Below are 17,962 nucleotides of genomic sequence, written 5' to 3' on the forward strand. Positions count from 1 at the left end.
AAGCAAACTTCATAAAACTTTGCATACCTTCTCTGTCATATGTAAGCTATCATTTGGATGTCAAGCACTAAATATATGACGTGAATCTGTTAAGTTATGACGTCATAATTAAGTATAATACAGGATCTAGCACCACTTTAAGTCAACAAGGGAAATTGGGAGCTGCTATTCGGGCACCGGGAATGGTTTCATGCACTCCTTGCAAGGTCCAGTGCTTGACTTAAGCATTGTTGACTTTGCGTGACGTCATTTATGACGTCACTAAGGCCATGTAAGTTTTTCGTCAATAACTCCTGATCAGATGGAGCTAGAGAGTCGGGAAAGCCACCATTGGACTCAGGAAGACCTGCCGAATCGAATGATATGCGATATGACTTCCTTCAACCATTTTCGTGACCTGAGGGGCTCTGACCTGACCTTGACCCGAGGTTAACACCTTAACCCTCGCCGGCACAGGGGGGGGGGGGTTGATGCAACCCCCCCTAAGGTTTTTCGCGAATAACTCGCGTAAAAAGCGGTCGATCGCGACGAAACTTTCAGTACCCTCGCATTGATCAATTTTACACCTACCCTGAAAATTTCATGACCCTGACCCCAATGACCTTTGACCTGTGACCTCTTTTCCGTGACCATGTTTGGCCGAAATCGCGATTCGGCGTATGTCGGCTCGCATTAGCTGCGCGTTTGCAAGCTTTTCGTGGTTTCAGAAGCTCAAACATGTGATTTGATGTTGCTCCCATACATTAGGATGGGTGTCAAGGTCACCTGAAGGTCAGGTCAGGTCATTGACCTTTGGTGACCTCGGGTGACCTCGGTTCACTTTTTCGAGTTTTACATGTTTCTAGGCTAGTTTTTGGAGCTGAATTTTAATTTAGCAACCATTTGAACATTTACGAAGTAGTTTTGGCGCCTTCGTAACATGTTACGAAGCTGTCAGAGGCGGTTGACACGTATTACGAATACCCGTCACAACCCCTACCGGTTGACCTGACCTGACCTGACCCGACCTGGTCTAAATGCTTAAAGACATCATCTCTGATCAAAACTAATACAATATTCGTGATCAGCACCCCGGAAAACCACATAGCAGCCACAATTTACGACTTTCTAACAGGTTCCGATTTTCCCGGTTTTCGGGTCATTGACCTGACCTGGAAGGTCACCTGATGACCTAGGACCTTAAAATTGGGTATCATCGGCTTCCTCTCGTAACGGGCAACACGCTCGTTTTTTCCGCGAGGCTCTAGCTCAATCAGGGGCCAAACGCGAGAGGGGGGAGTCGTACCCCCCCCCCCCCCTTGTGCCGTCGAAGGACGCAAAATGGCCTGTGCCGGCGAGGGTTAAGTTGACTTCACCCGACAGTGTGGCCAAATTGGTGATGTTGCGGGGAAAGTCGCCCCCAATGAAAAGTATAATGACATCCTCAGAAATTTTAAAATTACATCATCACAACGTTTTTGTTGTGAAAGCATACCTAGTGAAGGAATAAAGACTAAAAATGTTCCAATGTACGATTCACACCGTCATACTCGTACTGTCACGCTTGCAATGTTTTTTCATCTTTGATGACAATATTTGATTTTTTTTTTACTTTCCACCAGAGCTTGACGTCAGGTATAGTTTTTCCACATAACTTGTAAAAACTGCACCTAAAATGACACTGAAGACGAGTTTTTTTTTTGAAAATAGTGACATCCTCATACAACTTTTTTATACATCCTCCCCCTAACGCTAAACCAATTTGGCCACACTGTCACCCGAACACCAAGTATAGCATTCAACGCGCCTGAGCTAGACAAACACGATTATGCCAAAATCGCGGCAGTGCGACCATTTTTGGCAAAGTAATTAGGGGAAGTTGGGGGAACGCCGAAGACTTTTTTTCTGACGCCCGTAGCACGCAAGGTAGACAACATAAGCTATTCTTGTTGGCGTCATTCGAGAGGCCAGTCTTTTGCCTTTCAAACATACCAGGCGCATTTGATGAATTCGCATACCGTTAAGCGCACAAACTAAAAATATCAAAGAAGTGACTTTTTCGGCGTTGCCCCGGACTGCGGGGAAAGCCGAAAATGGGAGAAATGATCTACGGGGAATGCCGACATTGATGTTTTGCCATTTTATCTCAAACTTTATCCAGAATTGATCAAAGCTGACACGCGTTTTAAGAGCTTGAGGACGCGGTGCACACTGGAAGTTATAATTGTGTGATATAATAAAAACATGCCAGGTAAATCATTCCTTATAGGTAACAGGCCGTTGTGTCGGTTGAAAGTGTAATTTGTGTGACTAAAAATACGCGTTGCTATTCTACAGCAGTAAAGTCCACGTAGCGTGCTTTTAACACGTGCGTAATCGCACGTTTTCGGCATTACCCCAACCTGCCATACTTTCATTTGCAGGCCCATAACTTTTCAACGTGCTGTATAAATTTCAAATAGGCAGCACACTTATGCAAAGACATGCTAAAGATTACTTGACCGAATTGGCCAGACAAACGGTAGCATAATGAGTAAGAAATGCAGCTTCAAAGGCGCATGTAGTACAAGGGAAACGTACCTTGAAAACGCTCTTGGCGCCCTCACAGTCGAAGTATTCCGAATGACGACTCGTAACAAACATGCGATAATTGTAGTCACTTAAGCTTCAGAGCATCACTGACAGGTGGCATCCATGTCTTACGGTTTTCGAAATATCTCGAATTTCGGCTTTGCCCCAACTCCGGCATTGCCCCAACTTCCCCTAACCTAAAACCGAGCCCGTGCCTTGTGGCACTTACCTGACCTAAGAGGTCACTGGCTGACCTAAGACCTTAAAATCGGGTAGTACCTAATTTTTGCGTCTTATAACGGCACACAAGCTTGTTTTTTTCCGCGAGGCTCTAGCTCAACTAGAGGCGAAACGGCGAGGGAGTTGTACCAACCCTCTCCGGTCAATGTAGAAAACCAATCGGTCCGGCCAGGGTTAAATACCGGAATTGTGATCTAATGTAAAGAGACGGCCCAAGGTAACCCGACGTCAGTGACAGGTGTCCTATATTTGCAGCGTCTTATATTCACGAAGGCTTCAATTTCCACTTTCTTCAGCCGAGTGATGGTTGTCAATAGCAAGGCTCTCTAAATGCAAGCCGTAATCGCCACGCAATATGTGGAAGGCTTTTGATGTCAATACATACATAAATGCATACATAAAACGCGCTTTTCACAAAATTCATAAACTCAAGCGCATCTGTTTTTAATGACCAGTCAACTACGCATGGATGCGTGCAGGCCACACAGGTCAGCGTAAGCCGGGCGCGGCGGCCGAGCCGAAACTGGGGCGGGGCGGGCGGTAGTTGGGTAGGAAGAGCGGCTCCTGCAAATTTTGCGCAAATATGCGCAGTTAGCTTTTATGTTGCCCTGGTGTAAATTTAAATCCTACTTCATCTCACAAAAAATCAGAGTGGAACTAGATGGGACTACCTGTTGTTTCCTTACCTAAACTTTGCAGTTATATTCCAGAATCACTGTAGAAGAGCCTTCATAAAAAAACTATAGTACATCTTAGTTAGGGAAAAAGTATACCAAAAATTTTGCACTGACCAGTCGGCAACTTCATAACGAACATTTTGATGCATAATATGTGGGATTTCAATTTAATGTCTGTCAGCAATAAGACTCTGAATATCCGGCTCAAGAAACCTCTTGCTCCGCGTCAGTTTCCGAGTTCTGGAATACCCCATCTTCGGGGGCTGATTACAGCTATTTTTAGTCACCCGGATTAGTTTTTTTGGCCTAAGTATAATAATTTGATCAATTTCAAATCGATCTATATAAAAAATCATCCAAAACTCCGGAATCGCCCATGGCCTCTCATGAGGGCGTTTCCGACCAGTGTGCAGTGGGCGCGGTGTGGACTCGGACAAGATCCGCAAACCAACGGGCGCGAGCTGAGTTCATGCCTGTTCAAGAACATGTAGCATGCACCCTGTATCTCATCAACGCCTGGAAAACGACCAGCGAGCCGTCACAGAGATCACAGAGCATGCTGTTGCTGCCTCTTCTGACGAGCCGACCCAAGACGTCCCAGGAGAATCGGCCCAAGGGCTGGGATAGTGGACCAAATCGGTGTTTGTGCCCATGCTGGCCGTTGGGAATCGTTACGAATACATACGTGTGGGAACCAAAACTGTCTTTGTTCAACCTGATCGATGGTGAAAAGTAGTCCACTTGTAGCTGGGAGTATAACTTTCTGTTTTATGACAGTACCTACCATTGAACACACAACTCAAAATGCACAGAAACACTTGCATGCCTCTGATCTTCGCTTGATATTTAAGTCCACAGCCTGGAATTTTGACTCAAGATTGGCAATTCTGGCAGGAAAACATAGCGGAAAATGTTTTGTTTTCCATTTAAGCGAAGGTTCCAGAACGTTAAAATGAATAATTCAAAGAAAAATGGCCATGCTCCCTGGCAAATGCTTCAAACGTATTGCCACAATTTTGGGCCCCTTATGCTACTTCGGCCAGATCAGTGCACAGTCCATGTATAGAGAAGTCTGTGTCTCAGCATATTGATTTTATGAGGAAATTGTATGCACCATAAATTCTGCGAAAATAGTTTGATTACGGAGCGAGCGAAGCGAGCGTAGTCTTTCCTTAGATTAACGGAAATTTCTGAGCATGAGCGGCCGGCCGACCGGCCGGCCGTGCGGACGCTTTTGCGAGGCTTATATCCCGGCAGTTGCTGGGGTATTTCGGCCATTGGCCACCCACCGTTTGCTGGGGGGGGGGGGGCGTTAAATGCCCCCAGCCGATAACTCGAGAACCAATAGGCGCAGCGAAACGCACGAGGCGGCAAACGAAAGAACGCGACGAGACGCTTCAGATGAATACTTTAAAGTTAAATTTTGAGGTCACAGGTCGGGTCAAGGTCAGGTCAAACACCTGAAATCGGGCTTTCAGTAGCATGGACTTCAGGACTTCGCAATGGGCGCCTCTCGTCATAAACACTGTCAAAACGGTGCACAATCCATCATATAAGGCTTACAAGAGTGTCAGTTCCATGTAGGGGTCAGTCAAGCATAGGTCAGGGTCAAGGTCAGGTCAACCGGGTAGGCACATATCCCCGAAAATCAAAACTGATATTCGCAGCCTGTGACACATGTTTTATAGGTAATTTGGGGCGTAGAAGACGATGGTGACATTCATTTTATCATATGTGTACGCGTTTGGCTCAAAAAGTTAAATTTAAGAAATGCATGTAGGCATCATGGTCGTGAGGTAGTCACGAGAAATTGCCAAGATTCAGTTCAAGATTTTGGAAAATGCGGAGCGATAATCAATAATCGAAGATAGCTATTTGATTGTTCATGGTATTGGCAGTGTAATGGCGTGTACGGCATGTCTGTATGTCTATTCTGTGATTTTATATGGTTTTTTGAACATATGCCGTTTTTGGTCGAAAACTCAGAAATCATGACGTCACTAAAACCTCGATATCTCAAAAAGTTTCCGACCGATTTTTTTGAAACTTTGTCACAATAAACTTCTATCAATTCCCTAGAGGTACCCAAAATTTGGCGCGCCTGCGGCGCGCCGTTTTTATGCTATGGCCCGGCGAAAAAAGTGGGGGCGTTGAACGCCCCCCCCCCCCAAGCAACTCGCGGGATATCTCAGCAACCACTTGACCGATTTACATGCGGTAATTTTTGCAGGGTAGCTTCATTCCTTCTACCAAGTATTGGACATCGTTAGGCGGTACGGGCGGACATCGATAGCAGCGCCTCTAGCGGTCATTAGGGAAAGCTGGGCTGTAGGCGACTAAATACCGGCTGAGTTGTCACACGTTGAATAAGTTTATAGACATCCGTCTTGTGAAAAAGGTGAACTTTTGCCTTCAATACTTCTACAGGTAATTTTAGAAGGGATCTTCACATCTTACAAAACCGTTTAGATAGTTGTATTCACTTCAAGCCGTCCTTATTGTTCTTGACGATGATGCTGGAACTATTTATAATCAGTGTTTCTAGCTTAGTAAAAGAATATATTGTTCAAACGATGGAAAAAAACATAATAGGAAAATTTTAAATGCAATTTCCATTAATAATTATTCGTAGATTCTCTACACATCAAGGAAAATTTGCATGCTAACTGATAATTCAAAGTTCTTGGGGCCAGATGTTTTCTTCTTTTCTTACGTCGCCCCAATGGCCGCGAATACACTTGTGATAACGCCTATCGTACAAGGGTTTATTTCAAACAAACTATCCACCATGAATATCATCAGTGTATCATGCACACACAGACGGACACAATAAAACAATGCCACTAAATCAGGTGATGCCGGTCGCTCGGTGTCGCCGTGTCACGATGCGTTTCACTTTGGTATATTCAAAAACGACCTTTCCGAAATCACACCTCGGTCAGACTGAGGGACACGATTCGCGCGCCGTCACAGCCCCGTGCACAGAGCACCATCCCAAGCTACCGCAGTCGCTTACACAATTCGCTCGTAGAACAGCATGTAAGCTTGCGCCTTGAGCACCTTGTCCAGAGTCACCTCTGTGACGTGCGTGTCACTCACGTAAAACCACCGCCCGGCCTCCGGCTGCGGCTCCGGCTCCGTCTCGGGCTCCGGGGCGGGCTGTTTTTGATCCGTCTGTGACTCCTGTGGCGCGGCGGCGGGGTCCTCGCCCTCCCCGTCTTCCCGGCCCTCCTCTGCGGGCCTGACCGGGGAGCGAGTTACCTAAGTGTGGAACTACAAGTCGATTCTAGGGCTGTGATTGGTGACTTTAGTCGGGGGATGACGCTTATAGCATGACGTCACTCGCGTACTTGGCCGGACCAACCGCGCAGCGCAGGCGCGCCGAGCCAACCCAGAGGCTCTCAAACTCAATTGTACAGATCCTGCGCATTGAATGGCGAAACTTCGGCGAGTTCGCTTGAGTTTGGAAGCCCCTGCCAGAGAACTGGAGGCGGCCGGATTATTTGCTGGACAGTGGGCAGCGCAGATGGCGATTGACGGTGCCAAAAAGATGGTAGGGGAAAAGGAGTTGAGACTTGAGCAGTGAATTATAAGCCTGTTGCATAGCTGAGTGGTAAATTGTAAAATACTTAGGGTTTGAAGAGATGCAGTGTAGTTTAGCCGACTCAGGGGCATTCTGCCGAGTTATGTAAGGCGGAAGGGTCGCAACTCGCAAGTCGTTTGTTTCCACTGATTGCCTGATTAAAATGTAAAGCGTATCTAATGTTAAGTTGATCTAATCTATGTTATCTTATGTTAACAGCGAGGTTGGGCATCTGCTCAATCCATTTCTTCTCTGCAATAGTGCATTCGCCACTGTAATTCATTGTAAGAGGCACTGGGCTGCGCCGCCTGTTAATTATTCCGAAACCACCAGTGAATTCATTTGCTGTCGTCACAGTCACTCACAACAATACGAATCGTTCAGTCGTGCGCTGGGGGTCCGCCAAGTTTAAGTGTGCTGCAGAATGCAGACTGGACCGCCGAGAATATAACACTTCCGTCTCCCTGGGCGAGCGGCGCATTGGAGCCGAAGGAAACTGCTTCAGTTTTTTTGTGGGGAGGATACTCATGTTTGAAAATTATGTTATAGAATGAAGGCCTGGCTACACTATGCGTTTTCTTCGTGCGTTTTTTGCGTGTTTGCGTGTTTTGCGTGATATCGTTCTAGAAAAGGGAACGATATTACGTTTTTGTGATGTTTTTCACCTTAAATTTTAGTTACATAAGAGTTATATTAGCTTTTGTATATAACCAAAGTAAAAATTATATTGTTTATAACTTTTTTCCTAGAACGATATTACGCAAAACACGCAAACCTGCAAAAACGCACGCAGAAAACGCATAGTGTAGCCAGGCCTTGATGTGATAAGGAAAAGGACGGTTTCTTGAATTGAGGGCTGTGGAGAAGAGGCAGATTTTCTCATTTGCTACCCGATACAACACGAAAAGAAGCAGATGTTGCACATTGGGCTTAATAAGTCTAATAAAAGATAAGGGACTTCGTGAATCATGCCTAATTGACCGCGACCAAGTTATTTGCCAATGCAGGTAGGCACTAGGTAGGTAGATACTCATTTGTGAACAGAACGTTCCACCACCCCTCGCCAGAAATTCAATCAGCAGTTGCTTATTAAAACGTTTGAGTGCACCTGACAACCTTTAAAAATGACGTCCTGCCTTTCAATGGTTCGTGCGAAGACACAAAGCCAGAATCAGCCAAGCAATATCGGAATCCATTGCGCAGTGTGTCGGATGTGCCCCCAGTTTTCAATCCACATAGCATAGCACACACTGCTAAATGCAGGTACGCTCACCTACACATTAGGTATTTGAAGGACTTAATAGCTCATTCACATGGAAGAAACACATGAAATGTGATTTATAGCTGCAGCAGAAGTTTGGCGTCCGATGCCTCTTCGCCAAGTTAAGACCATGCCAATCTCCGCCAGTCTGCCGTCGCGCCGGCACTGGCCGTGGTGTGACGTCATCCGGCCGGCTCGGCGCTGGGTAGTTCCACACTTAGGTAACTCGCGACCGGGGACGGTCCGTCCGTGGTCTCCGGTCGGGTCTGCTCGGCGCGCTGCCTCGCCCGCTCACACGCCACGGCGAACGCGTCGGTGACGAGTGTGGTGAGTCGCGCAGGGGTGACGGTGAGCTGGTCGTGACGGCGGCGCACGCGCACGTAGGCTGTGTAGTGGCCGCTGGTCAGTCGACCGCTGTGCTCAACGACACCAAACAGCGAGTAGAGCACCCGCCGCTGGCCGGCCCGCATCTGAGGCAGGTCCTGGCTGATGGAGGAACAGAAGGGGGCCAGATCGAGCCGCTCGCCGAACTGCACGTGCCGGTTCACCTTCCGCAGGCTGAAGCTGCACACCTCGAACCGCTTCAGGTGGATGGTCAGCACCGGCGGCGGACTGTAGATGAGCAGCTGCTTGCTGGCGTTGCTGTATACTGTGCCGAGTTTCTTCTCAGCTGCTTTTTCAGCCGCCGTGAGCCGTTTGTTGCGCAGCTCGGTGCAGTTGTCGCAACCGAGCTTGTTGTTGCCGGTGAGCAGCTCGGGCGCCGTGTACTGGTTAAGGCAGGTGAGCAGGCTGCACTCGCCAGCGGCCGCCTGGTAGCGCGGCGCCAGGGTGGTCAGCGCTCGACTGAGCCACTCACAGCGGCTCAGCGGCGGCGGCGGGCCGTCCGAGGGATCGGCCGCCGGTGAGGGGGTCCCCGTCCCTTCGGCCGGGGCAGACTCGGTTGGCGCGCAGGTCCCGCCGTTCGGCGCAGACTGGAGTTCGCCGCCGTCCGCCACCCCTGCCGTTGAGCTCTGGCCGTTCGCCACTGCCTCCGTCGGCACACCGCCCGGCACCTCACCGGGTGACGGCGACTGGCCCTCCCGCGGGGCCTCCTCGGCTGCCCTTCCGCAGTGACCGTTCGGAGCGCCCAGACTGTTCTCACGCGCCTCCACAGCCTCTCCGCAGTTCTCCGCCGGCACAGAGCTCTGCTTCTCCCCCACCTGGTCCGCTCCCGCCGTCTCCGGCGCACCGTTCGGGGGCTTTGTCAGCACTCTCCCCGACCAGTGGCACCAGCCCGGCCGGCGCCGCGTCCGCCTCCACCGGTGACGACGGCCGGCCGTTCACCGTCAGCGGGCCCGGCTCGTCCCCACACGAGTCCGCAGCGGCCGCGGCGCCGGCGCTGTCCACAATCAGCGCGCTGAGCCGCTCCGAGAGCTCCTCCGCGGCCAGGTCGGCCGGCGGGTCGGGGCTGACCGAGGCAGGCGGCTCGTCAGCCGGCGGGTCGGGGCTGACCGAGGCGGGCGGCTCGTCAGCCGGCGGGTCCGGACTGACTGAGGCCGGCGGTTCGTTCAGCTCGTCTTCCGTCGAATCCCCACTGACCGAGGCCGGCGGCGGGTCGAGCTCCGACAGCAGGCTGAAGATGATATCTTCGGCGGCGGGCAGCGAGAGGTCGAGGAAGGGCTCCATGCGGTGTGTGCAGGCCATGCAGGCCTGACACACCACCAGGCTGACCAGCTGGCCGCTGAAGATGGAGTCGATGGTCGTATGCGATACCTGGTGGCCCAGCGCCTTGGCACGCGCCTTCATGTCGTCGGGTACTTCCTTGGGGTCGGCCTTGGCCGGCAGCCCCAGACCGAGCAGGATCTGCTTCTGGTGCCGCCGGAGATCCTCAAGCCGCGCCTGCTCCATGAGCGCTCGCAGCAGCTCGTGTGCGTCCTGCTGGTCGCAGCCCACAAACTGGGGCACCTTCAGGGCGATCTTTCTGAGCAGATGACTGGGGGAGACGGTGGAGTCGGTGCCCGTGATGTGCATCTTCTTGAGAAAGTCGCACAGCGAGGCGGTGATGGGCCCGCCCTCCGGCAGCACCAGCTCCATGGTCTCGCCGTCAGCGCTGACTGTGACCTTTCGTCCTGGGCGGCTGCTGATGTCTAGGTAGTGCGTCAGGTAGTGGCACTGGCTCAGACACTGCAGCACCGAGTTCAGGTAACACGAGTTGCCCAGGTTGATCAGACCCTTGACCTTCGGAAGTGATTCGTTATCACAATCCGCTTGAGCCTGTTTCTCCTTAGCGGAGGCGCCCTTGGAAGACTTGGGAGGCGGAGTGTCCTCCTTGGATGGCGTGGCCCCGGGACGTAGAGTTCCCTGCTTTTTCTTGACAAACTGCACAGCTTCGTGAAGTTTCTTATTACTCTTCAGTGACACTTTCTCGTTACATGTGAAACACCAGACGCCCCAGTCGGCGGCGGCATTGACGGCCAGCGTGTGCGAGTCGGAGCGCGGCGTGTTAAAGTGCTGCGTGGCGTGCCTCGCGCAACCCTGGTGGCCGCACTGCATGCACAGCCAGACGCCGTGCGGCAGCTGCGCGCCCGACGGCACCGACCGCTCCTCCCCATCCGCGGGTGCCGTGCACGGGGTCGGCACCTTCTTGTCGCAGGCGCCGATCCGCCGGTTCGACTTCAGCTGCCGCTTAATGTCAGCCAGATTGACGCTCTTGCCCACGTGCTGGCACATGCTTATACCATTGTTGGGAAGTCCCATGTTCAATGGATCCAGTATCTCCTGTTCTGCTGGTCTGGTCGTAGGAGACGTGGTGGTTGGTAGCTGCGGTGGGAGCTTTGCTTCGGTGCCAGTTGAGTTTGTGGGTGGCCATGGAAGTGATTTTGGCTCAATGTTGGTTCTGTGACTCGGCCTTACATTGACGCTCGCAAGTCGAACGGCTGTGGCGTTGCCGCGCACCACCGCCACAGACACGCGCTGCATGAGGCGTTCAAAGTCCCGTCGGTCTCCTGTGGTCTTCACAATACGGCGGCCGAGCTCCTTCAAGAAGGAGTAACTGTCCGGGCCGAGCGCTCCGGATGTCTCTACGGCGACAGGGCGGAACAGATAGCGTCGACTTATGTCGGCATAGCGATGGCGCTTACGCCTCTCGGCGACGGTTGCAGCTGAGCTCGCACGGGCCGCGGATGCCTTGACTGACGAAGCGCTGAACGTGTCGACGCAGGTAGCGTCCCAGACGAGGCACTTCCCTTCTGCATAGGGGAAGGTCGTCATGCCGTCAGGGCGACGTCCGTCTCCGCGGTCTAAGCCGGCCGGCTCGAGAACAGACGTCATTCCAGCGGTTGATAGTCCACGCTTGATGACGCTGTTGAGTTCCGCATGGCGTGGGAACCGGCCAGCACTCATCTGGCAGCACAGGCAGTGCAGGCCTCGCTCGTCAATGTCGGCTCCACAGCGGCAGCGGTGAGGAGCACATATATCTGCTCCCACCCGCAGGGCGACGGCCGTCCGCAGGGTGTCAGGGTCGAGCAGCGTGCCCACGCTGGCGGCTGGGAAGGCGTTCAGCCAGGCACCAGAGTGTGGTTGTGCGGCAGCTCGGAGTCGGGCTCGGTCAACATCGGTTTTGCTGTCTTCCAGCAGCCGTTCACTGATTCTTGCTGTCTCAGCTCGATCCCATTCTCTTTGGTAGCGCCGCCTGTGCGCTTCCGGTGGAGGCAAGCCTGTGCGACGCTCCCACTCTGAGATCAAGCACCTCGTTAGCTCACTGACGCGATTAGCGGCGGAGCCGTTAATGGATGCGATCGTGTCAGCGGATGCTACTTGAGATGCGAGGTGAGCAGGAAGGGCAACGTCTGTTACTCTCCTTACGCCTAGCCCACCGAGGCTGATTGGCAATGTCGCTTGTCGCCATGAAATGTCACGCAATTGGACGTTTGTGATCACTTCCATGCCACGGCGAACTGCTTCGTCAATCCTGTTGAGCAGGGCGGGGTGGCGGTAGGCTGGAGAGCTTCGAAGAAGGTACAACAGGCGAGGAAGGGATACGTAGTTCTTCAGTAGGAAGAACGCCTGATGTGCCTCGTCCAGAGCCTGAAGGCGCTTGATAAGCTTCTCTACCAGGAGCTGGCCTTGTAGAAGCGCACGTCTTGTTTGAGCGTCATGTACAGGCGCACCAAGCAAGCTCTAACTCATCCACGGGGACTTCCCGGATGTCGGGAAGAACACTTTGTAGCATGTGCAGGGCGCTGAGCTTGGTATCGTCGGTGAAGCCTCCCAGGAAGGTGACTTCACACTTGCCTGCGTTTATGGCGAGCCCCACTTCGCTCATTTCTGCCTTCACTTGTTTGATACTGGAGATGACGTCAGATGGTGGGCCAGCCAGCGTTCCATCATCCAGGTACCAGGTGTTTATTTCTGTGTCTGGAGCCCTGGTGGCAGAATCCACTGTCAGAGAGAACAGCAGGGAGCTCAACGGATCGCCTTGCTGGACTCCTGTCTGAGAAAGGATTTTACTGTCGCCGATGAAAAGTGGCGCGGCGTTGTTGTAGCCCTGCCATACAAACGGGTATATCTCTGGCGCACGAGTTTTCACAGCTTCCAGCATCGCATCTCTGCGCACGGTGTTGAAGGCATTGGAAATGTCCAGCTTCACGATAACTCTGCTGTTTTCGGACGCTTCGCATTCGTCGATGTATGCTCTGGTGGCGTGTACTGCCGCCTCGCAGCCGTTCCTCGTGGCCACACCAAGCTGTACTGGTCGCAGCTGAGCTCCGATGGCCGCCGAGACGGCCGTGGCGGCGACCTTGCCTGCGATTCGGCGATACACACTGCCGACAGCGATGGGACGCAGGCCGCCGTCCTTCTTTCGAAGAGCAATCAGCGACGCGCCAAAGAAAGCTGGTGTTGCGCATTCCGGAAGACGGCCGCTGAGCGCCAAGTTCGTGAGCGCTGTCAGAGCTGTGAGTAGGCGAGCTCCAGCCTCGGCGGTGTGTTTAGTGAGGAGGGAGCGCAGGTGGGCGGGGCGAATCCCATCCAAACCTGCACTGGAGCTCGGCGGAAAGGAGTTGATCGCCTTCAAAACGTCGGCCTCGGAAGCCACTAACGGCACGTGGATGTCGTCAGGTGGCGGAACGTTTCGCAGGTCAGTGGGCGGTTCTGGGTGCTTTTCTTGCATCCTTTTGATGACTTCTTCTGTTGGAGATGCGAAGGAGTCATCTGAGGTCAGAGCTCGTAGCGCTCCCCGGGTATCGCCGTCCGTCAGTTTTGAGGCCACGCGTCGTGACATCGCTGTCATCTCGCCCACCGGGCGATGTGCATGTGAGCGTTTGGATGGTTTGGAAGGACGGACCTTGTTGGTGTCACTGTTCTGTGATAGGTTTAGGCGCACTTGTGTGGCCAAAGAGGTCTTTTCTGCTGTTCGCGCTTCTCTGTTGATACTGAGCGTAGAGTATCCAAAGCACGTGAGCCTGCGCCACGCTTCCTCAGTGCCCTGTTCGACAGCGTCGTTGATAAGGTGAGCAAGCTCGTCTGCTACCGCGATACGCGCTCCTTTTGGGATGTGAGGTAGAACCCGACTGTTTTGCTTCAAAGTAGCGATTTCTGTAGCAATGTCGCATAATTGTGTGAGCTTCGGTACTGAATTCGGACAGTTGTCTCCGAATCGACAGGTGGCACACCGTCTTCCCAGTTTCACGCAGCGGCAGGTTCTACACGGGTTAGATACACACTTGCAACAGCGAGGTGTGCTTCCACCCATTGTTGCGCGTCCATCCTCTGGCGAGATAAGTGTTTCGTCGCTCATAACGCTAATAGCAGTGCAGGCAGAAAGTCAGATTCATTTTATCGAATGTTTTCATGCATCGAACTCCTCAGTATTGAAGTACTGTTGGGTGATCGAGACATGTTCCGAATAATCTAAGGTGTCTAGCTCAAAACGTCACGTTCTTGAAATTCAAAACAGCATGAGATTTGCTTGCGTGCTTCAAAAATGATATAAAAGAGAACATCATTAACATAGTCATTTAATACGAAATTGTCGTCCAGCGATGCTTTTCTCCCGGCCCATGAAAGAAAATACCTTGCACAGCAGCGCAGTGATCAAGATAGTCGATAAAAGGGGCTTGCAAGATCAGACAACCAGGTTGAAAGTGAGCGCCAAATCTCGTCTTCGACCCGCCACGGATGTCACATGACAAACGAAGTACTCTAACTCAGTATTTAATTAAAAATGAACACAATATTTTCGGCCACATATCTGTTATTAGGTTGGCGTAAGTCTCATGCAAACCACATGAAGCAAACATGAAAGAATTCCAAACAACGAACCACTTACTGGGCAGTGGCCCAGTCCGTGGGTCCGCAACCAACGATCTCGATCAAGGCCGACCCCAAGGACCGAAGTATTGGACTATTCCCGAAGCGTGTGGGTGACCCCTTATGCACGTGCCACGTGCAAAACGAAGAGGTGTCACTTTTGTAATTGTTGCAATATCTTGGTAACTACTTGACCGATTGCGCTGAAAGTTGGCATGTAGGTAGGTACCCACTAGGCACTGCATATCCATGTGCCAGAGTTGGGGTGCTGCTGCACGTGCGCACGTGCAGGGGTCGTTTCCAGATCTCGAGAACGGCTCGACCGATTGCGCTCAAATTTGGTACACAGTTAGGGACCGGTTAGTAGGGTGCCGTGCACAAGTCAGTTGGGAGTTGGGACCCATTTTGCACGTGCGCACGTGCAGGGTGCCGCTTCCAGATCTCGAGAACGGCTGGGCCGATTGTGCCCAAATTTGGCACATCGCTAGAGACCGGTTAGTAGGGTGCCGTGCACAAGTCAGTTGGAGGTACCCCTCGCAATTTCGCACGTGCAAGGCCCACCCTCTCGCTCGCTCCGTTAGTCGCCCCAAAAGGCGTTATACTGGTTTCTATACATTCTTAAAAAATCGAGTTCCCAACCCCATTGTGTTCATCGGCTAGCGAGTTACTTCATTTTGGCCACATTCAAACCCTGATAGCGGCAGTGTGCGATGGTGCGCGCCTGTCGGCCGATTTGCTCACCTGTGAAGTTGCCGCCCATGATGACGATGTCGCCGACGTTGCTGCTGAACTCCGGGTCGAGGCGCGTCGCCAGAGCAACTGTGGTGAGCGGAGCCAGAGCCAAAATGGCCAGCTCGCCTGGGGACAGCGCAGCCGGTCAGCTGGGGGTGCGCCTAGAAGCTGGTAGGGACAATGATGTCGACACTGCTTACGCGCTTTATGCAAACAAGTAACAAAAGGCTACTTTGATAAATTGCATATGCGCACTGGGACATACGCGGTCTTTTGCTTTAGCATATGCCGAAGTATGCCTTTAGCATTAGCGCGGTAAAAGCTTTTTGGATTAAACCGCATAATGTTAAAGGCAATTGGACAAAGGTTTCGGCCCATGGGCAAAACATTTTACTAGCGAACTTTTGAAGCATTTCCTGAGAAAGAGAAACCTGCCAAAGCAAAGAAAAACTTCGTTTAATAATGATGAAACAAAGACATTGATCAAACATCCAAAACTGTATTTCGGTAAGACACTGACGCAAGTGCATGCAGTCGGGCACTAATCTATGAGTCTTTAAATTGGTGGTTTACCAAGTAATGCGCGGTTCGTTCACTTTGCTCGACGAACGACAGTTATGTACATATGTACAAGAACCGCCTACTTTCCTGAAACGTTCACGTTTTGGCAGTTGCTGATGTTAAAAACGAAGGTAGCGCCGGGTGCCACGGTGACCTCCGAGGATGACTTCGTCTTTCTTTGTGGCCGGAAACTCTGACCCATTCATGATGCTAGTGCACAGAGCCCTCTGAACATGCACGTCTGCTACAGCGTAGCGTTTTAGACTCGCCACAGACTTGTGCCCAGTTAGCTGGGCCGTACACATTCCTGTGGCCATCCGGTGTCTAGAGCTCTTTTTACGTACGTTTTGCGTGCCGAGTGATTGCTTCTTTTTCCTCTGATGCCTGCTTTTTCACACGCTTCTTTGAGGAATGAAGCTAGCTTATTTTTCCCCATGGGAGCCTTCTTGTACCCTTGAAAGTTGTGTCTTTCTCTGGGGACTAGCAGTTTTTTACCGCCAAGAAAAATGGACTATCGTCATCCAGCATTTCCTTTGGGCGGTGTGCGGCAAACTTCTTGTAAGCCTCGATGGGACATCTGCTGGAATCTTCTTCGTTTTTGAAGACTTTTGGGTTGAACGCCCGAGCACCGGAAGTACTTCCTCCGTCTCGGGTCTTGGTAAGTCGCTCGTTAACCTTTCAGGCGGTGGGAAGGGCATTTTTTGCCCCCCCCCCCTTAGTTTTTTTCGATATATCTCGAGAACCGCTGCGCCGATCGTCAGCAAACTTTCAGAACCCTCCCGTGAATACCTATTGCACATTGTGCCAAAAAAAAAAAAAAATCCAAAGGCTATGATAGGTTGGACGCTCATGACGTCAGAGTGACGTTATTTCTGCCATTTTCGACCCAAAAAAGGGTTTCGCGAGAAGAGCTGTCAGGCCTACAGCTTTAGAGATACAGAAAAATGTTTCAGACATAAAGGTGTAGAATTTAGGAGGCTACAAAACTACCATGTCGGATTTTTGAATGTTTTGGATTTTGACCCCCAAAAATTAAAAAAAAAATATTTTTTTTGAATATAATAGCCGAAAAATAAAAAAAATGATTTTCGAAAAACCAGAAGATATGTGATAGTCCTTACCGCCTTCTATCTACATACCAAATTTGAGATCGATACCGTAAACCGGGGTGAGTTGATATGGATTTTGAGGTTTTTCTAGATTTCTTTAAAAGTCACATTCATTTTCGGAATTCTTTTTGTGCCAGTTTCATGGCACATGCCTTGGGCAGGCAATCAGCAAAAATGAATAAAAAATGTATATATTAAGCCCCTTTTTTAAAACGCCAAAGTTCATATCAACTCACCCCCTGGGGGGTGGTGAGTTGATATGGTTTTGGATTTTTCAAAATTTCTCGGCTAAAGAAGCTCAGAGGTGAGTTGATAAAATGCCAGTGTTTAAAAAAAGAATGTGAGAACACATCCTAAAAGAAACCATCAGAAAAATGGTAGTAGTTTGGCAGCAGACCTCACATTCATGAAAACGCAATCATGTCCAACACAGCGCTATCAAAATGGCTTGATTTTAGCAGCATCATTTTTTCGTTTTATGATACTTAGTTTTACTTAGAACATTCTGAACTTGGCTAGTCACGTGTCCTCAAGCCAACGGTATCAAAACTGGCAAAATATTTTGGAATTACAAGTGTATTTTCTTGTAATTAAAACATATTGTCAGTTGCGGGTCAAGGTTGATATGCCTCTGACAGAGATAATGGATTGAAATGAAAGAATACATATACTTCTGAGCTTTTGTTGACTGGTAGTCAACAAAATATTAATGAAGTGAAGTGAAGCGAATCTAATTCGGACTGTATTCTATAAGGTGAAATAAGCGACATAAAACAGAATTCGGCATCAAAAGCCAAAATTAACCCTCGCACTTATAGGCGGGCGAACGGACCACCTCGGCTTTTCGCACATAACTCGCGCAAAAAGCGGCCGATCACGACGAAACTTTCAGTACCTCTCGAGTTTATCAATTTTACACATGTTCTAAAGACTTCATGACCCTGACTCAAATGGTTTTTGA

The 17,962-nt window shown here is 50.7% G+C and overlaps 2 protein-coding genes across 2 annotated transcripts in view; both read right to left on the reverse strand.

Moving 5' to 3' along the window:
* Positions 1-11,020, reverse strand: part of LOC122366462 (ubiquitin carboxyl-terminal hydrolase 16-like) — a gene marked incomplete at its 3' end in the record, with an annotated part of 29,692 nt that extends 18,672 nt beyond the window's left edge. Inside the window, exons 1-2 of the mRNA XM_043338756.1 lie at positions 9,572-11,020; positions 8,607-9,528 (exon numbers count right to left, since the gene is read on the reverse strand). Coding sequence (XP_043194691.1) covers positions 8,607-9,528; positions 9,572-11,020 — 2,371 coding nt within the window. The remainder of the gene's footprint in view (positions 1-8,606; positions 9,529-9,571) is intronic.
* A 406-nt stretch (positions 11,021-11,426) lies between these two features.
* The window catches only part of LOC122366463, a 65,617-nt gene continuing 59,081 nt past the window's right edge, over positions 11,427-17,962 (reverse strand). Inside the window, exons 5-8 of the mRNA XM_043338757.1 lie at positions 15,341-15,457; positions 12,961-13,093; positions 12,475-12,714; positions 11,427-11,538 (exon numbers count right to left, since the gene is read on the reverse strand). Coding sequence (XP_043194692.1) covers positions 11,427-11,538; positions 12,475-12,714; positions 12,961-13,093; positions 15,341-15,457 — 602 coding nt within the window. The remainder of the gene's footprint in view (positions 11,539-12,474; positions 12,715-12,960; positions 13,094-15,340; positions 15,458-17,962) is intronic.

This window comes from Amphibalanus amphitrite, unplaced genomic scaffold, assembly GCF_019059575.1.
Source record: "Amphibalanus amphitrite isolate SeventyFive unplaced genomic scaffold, NRLGWU_Aamphi_draft 000808F_arrow, whole genome shotgun sequence".
Lineage (NCBI taxonomy): Eukaryota > Metazoa > Arthropoda > Thecostraca > Balanomorpha > Balanidae > Amphibalanus > Amphibalanus amphitrite.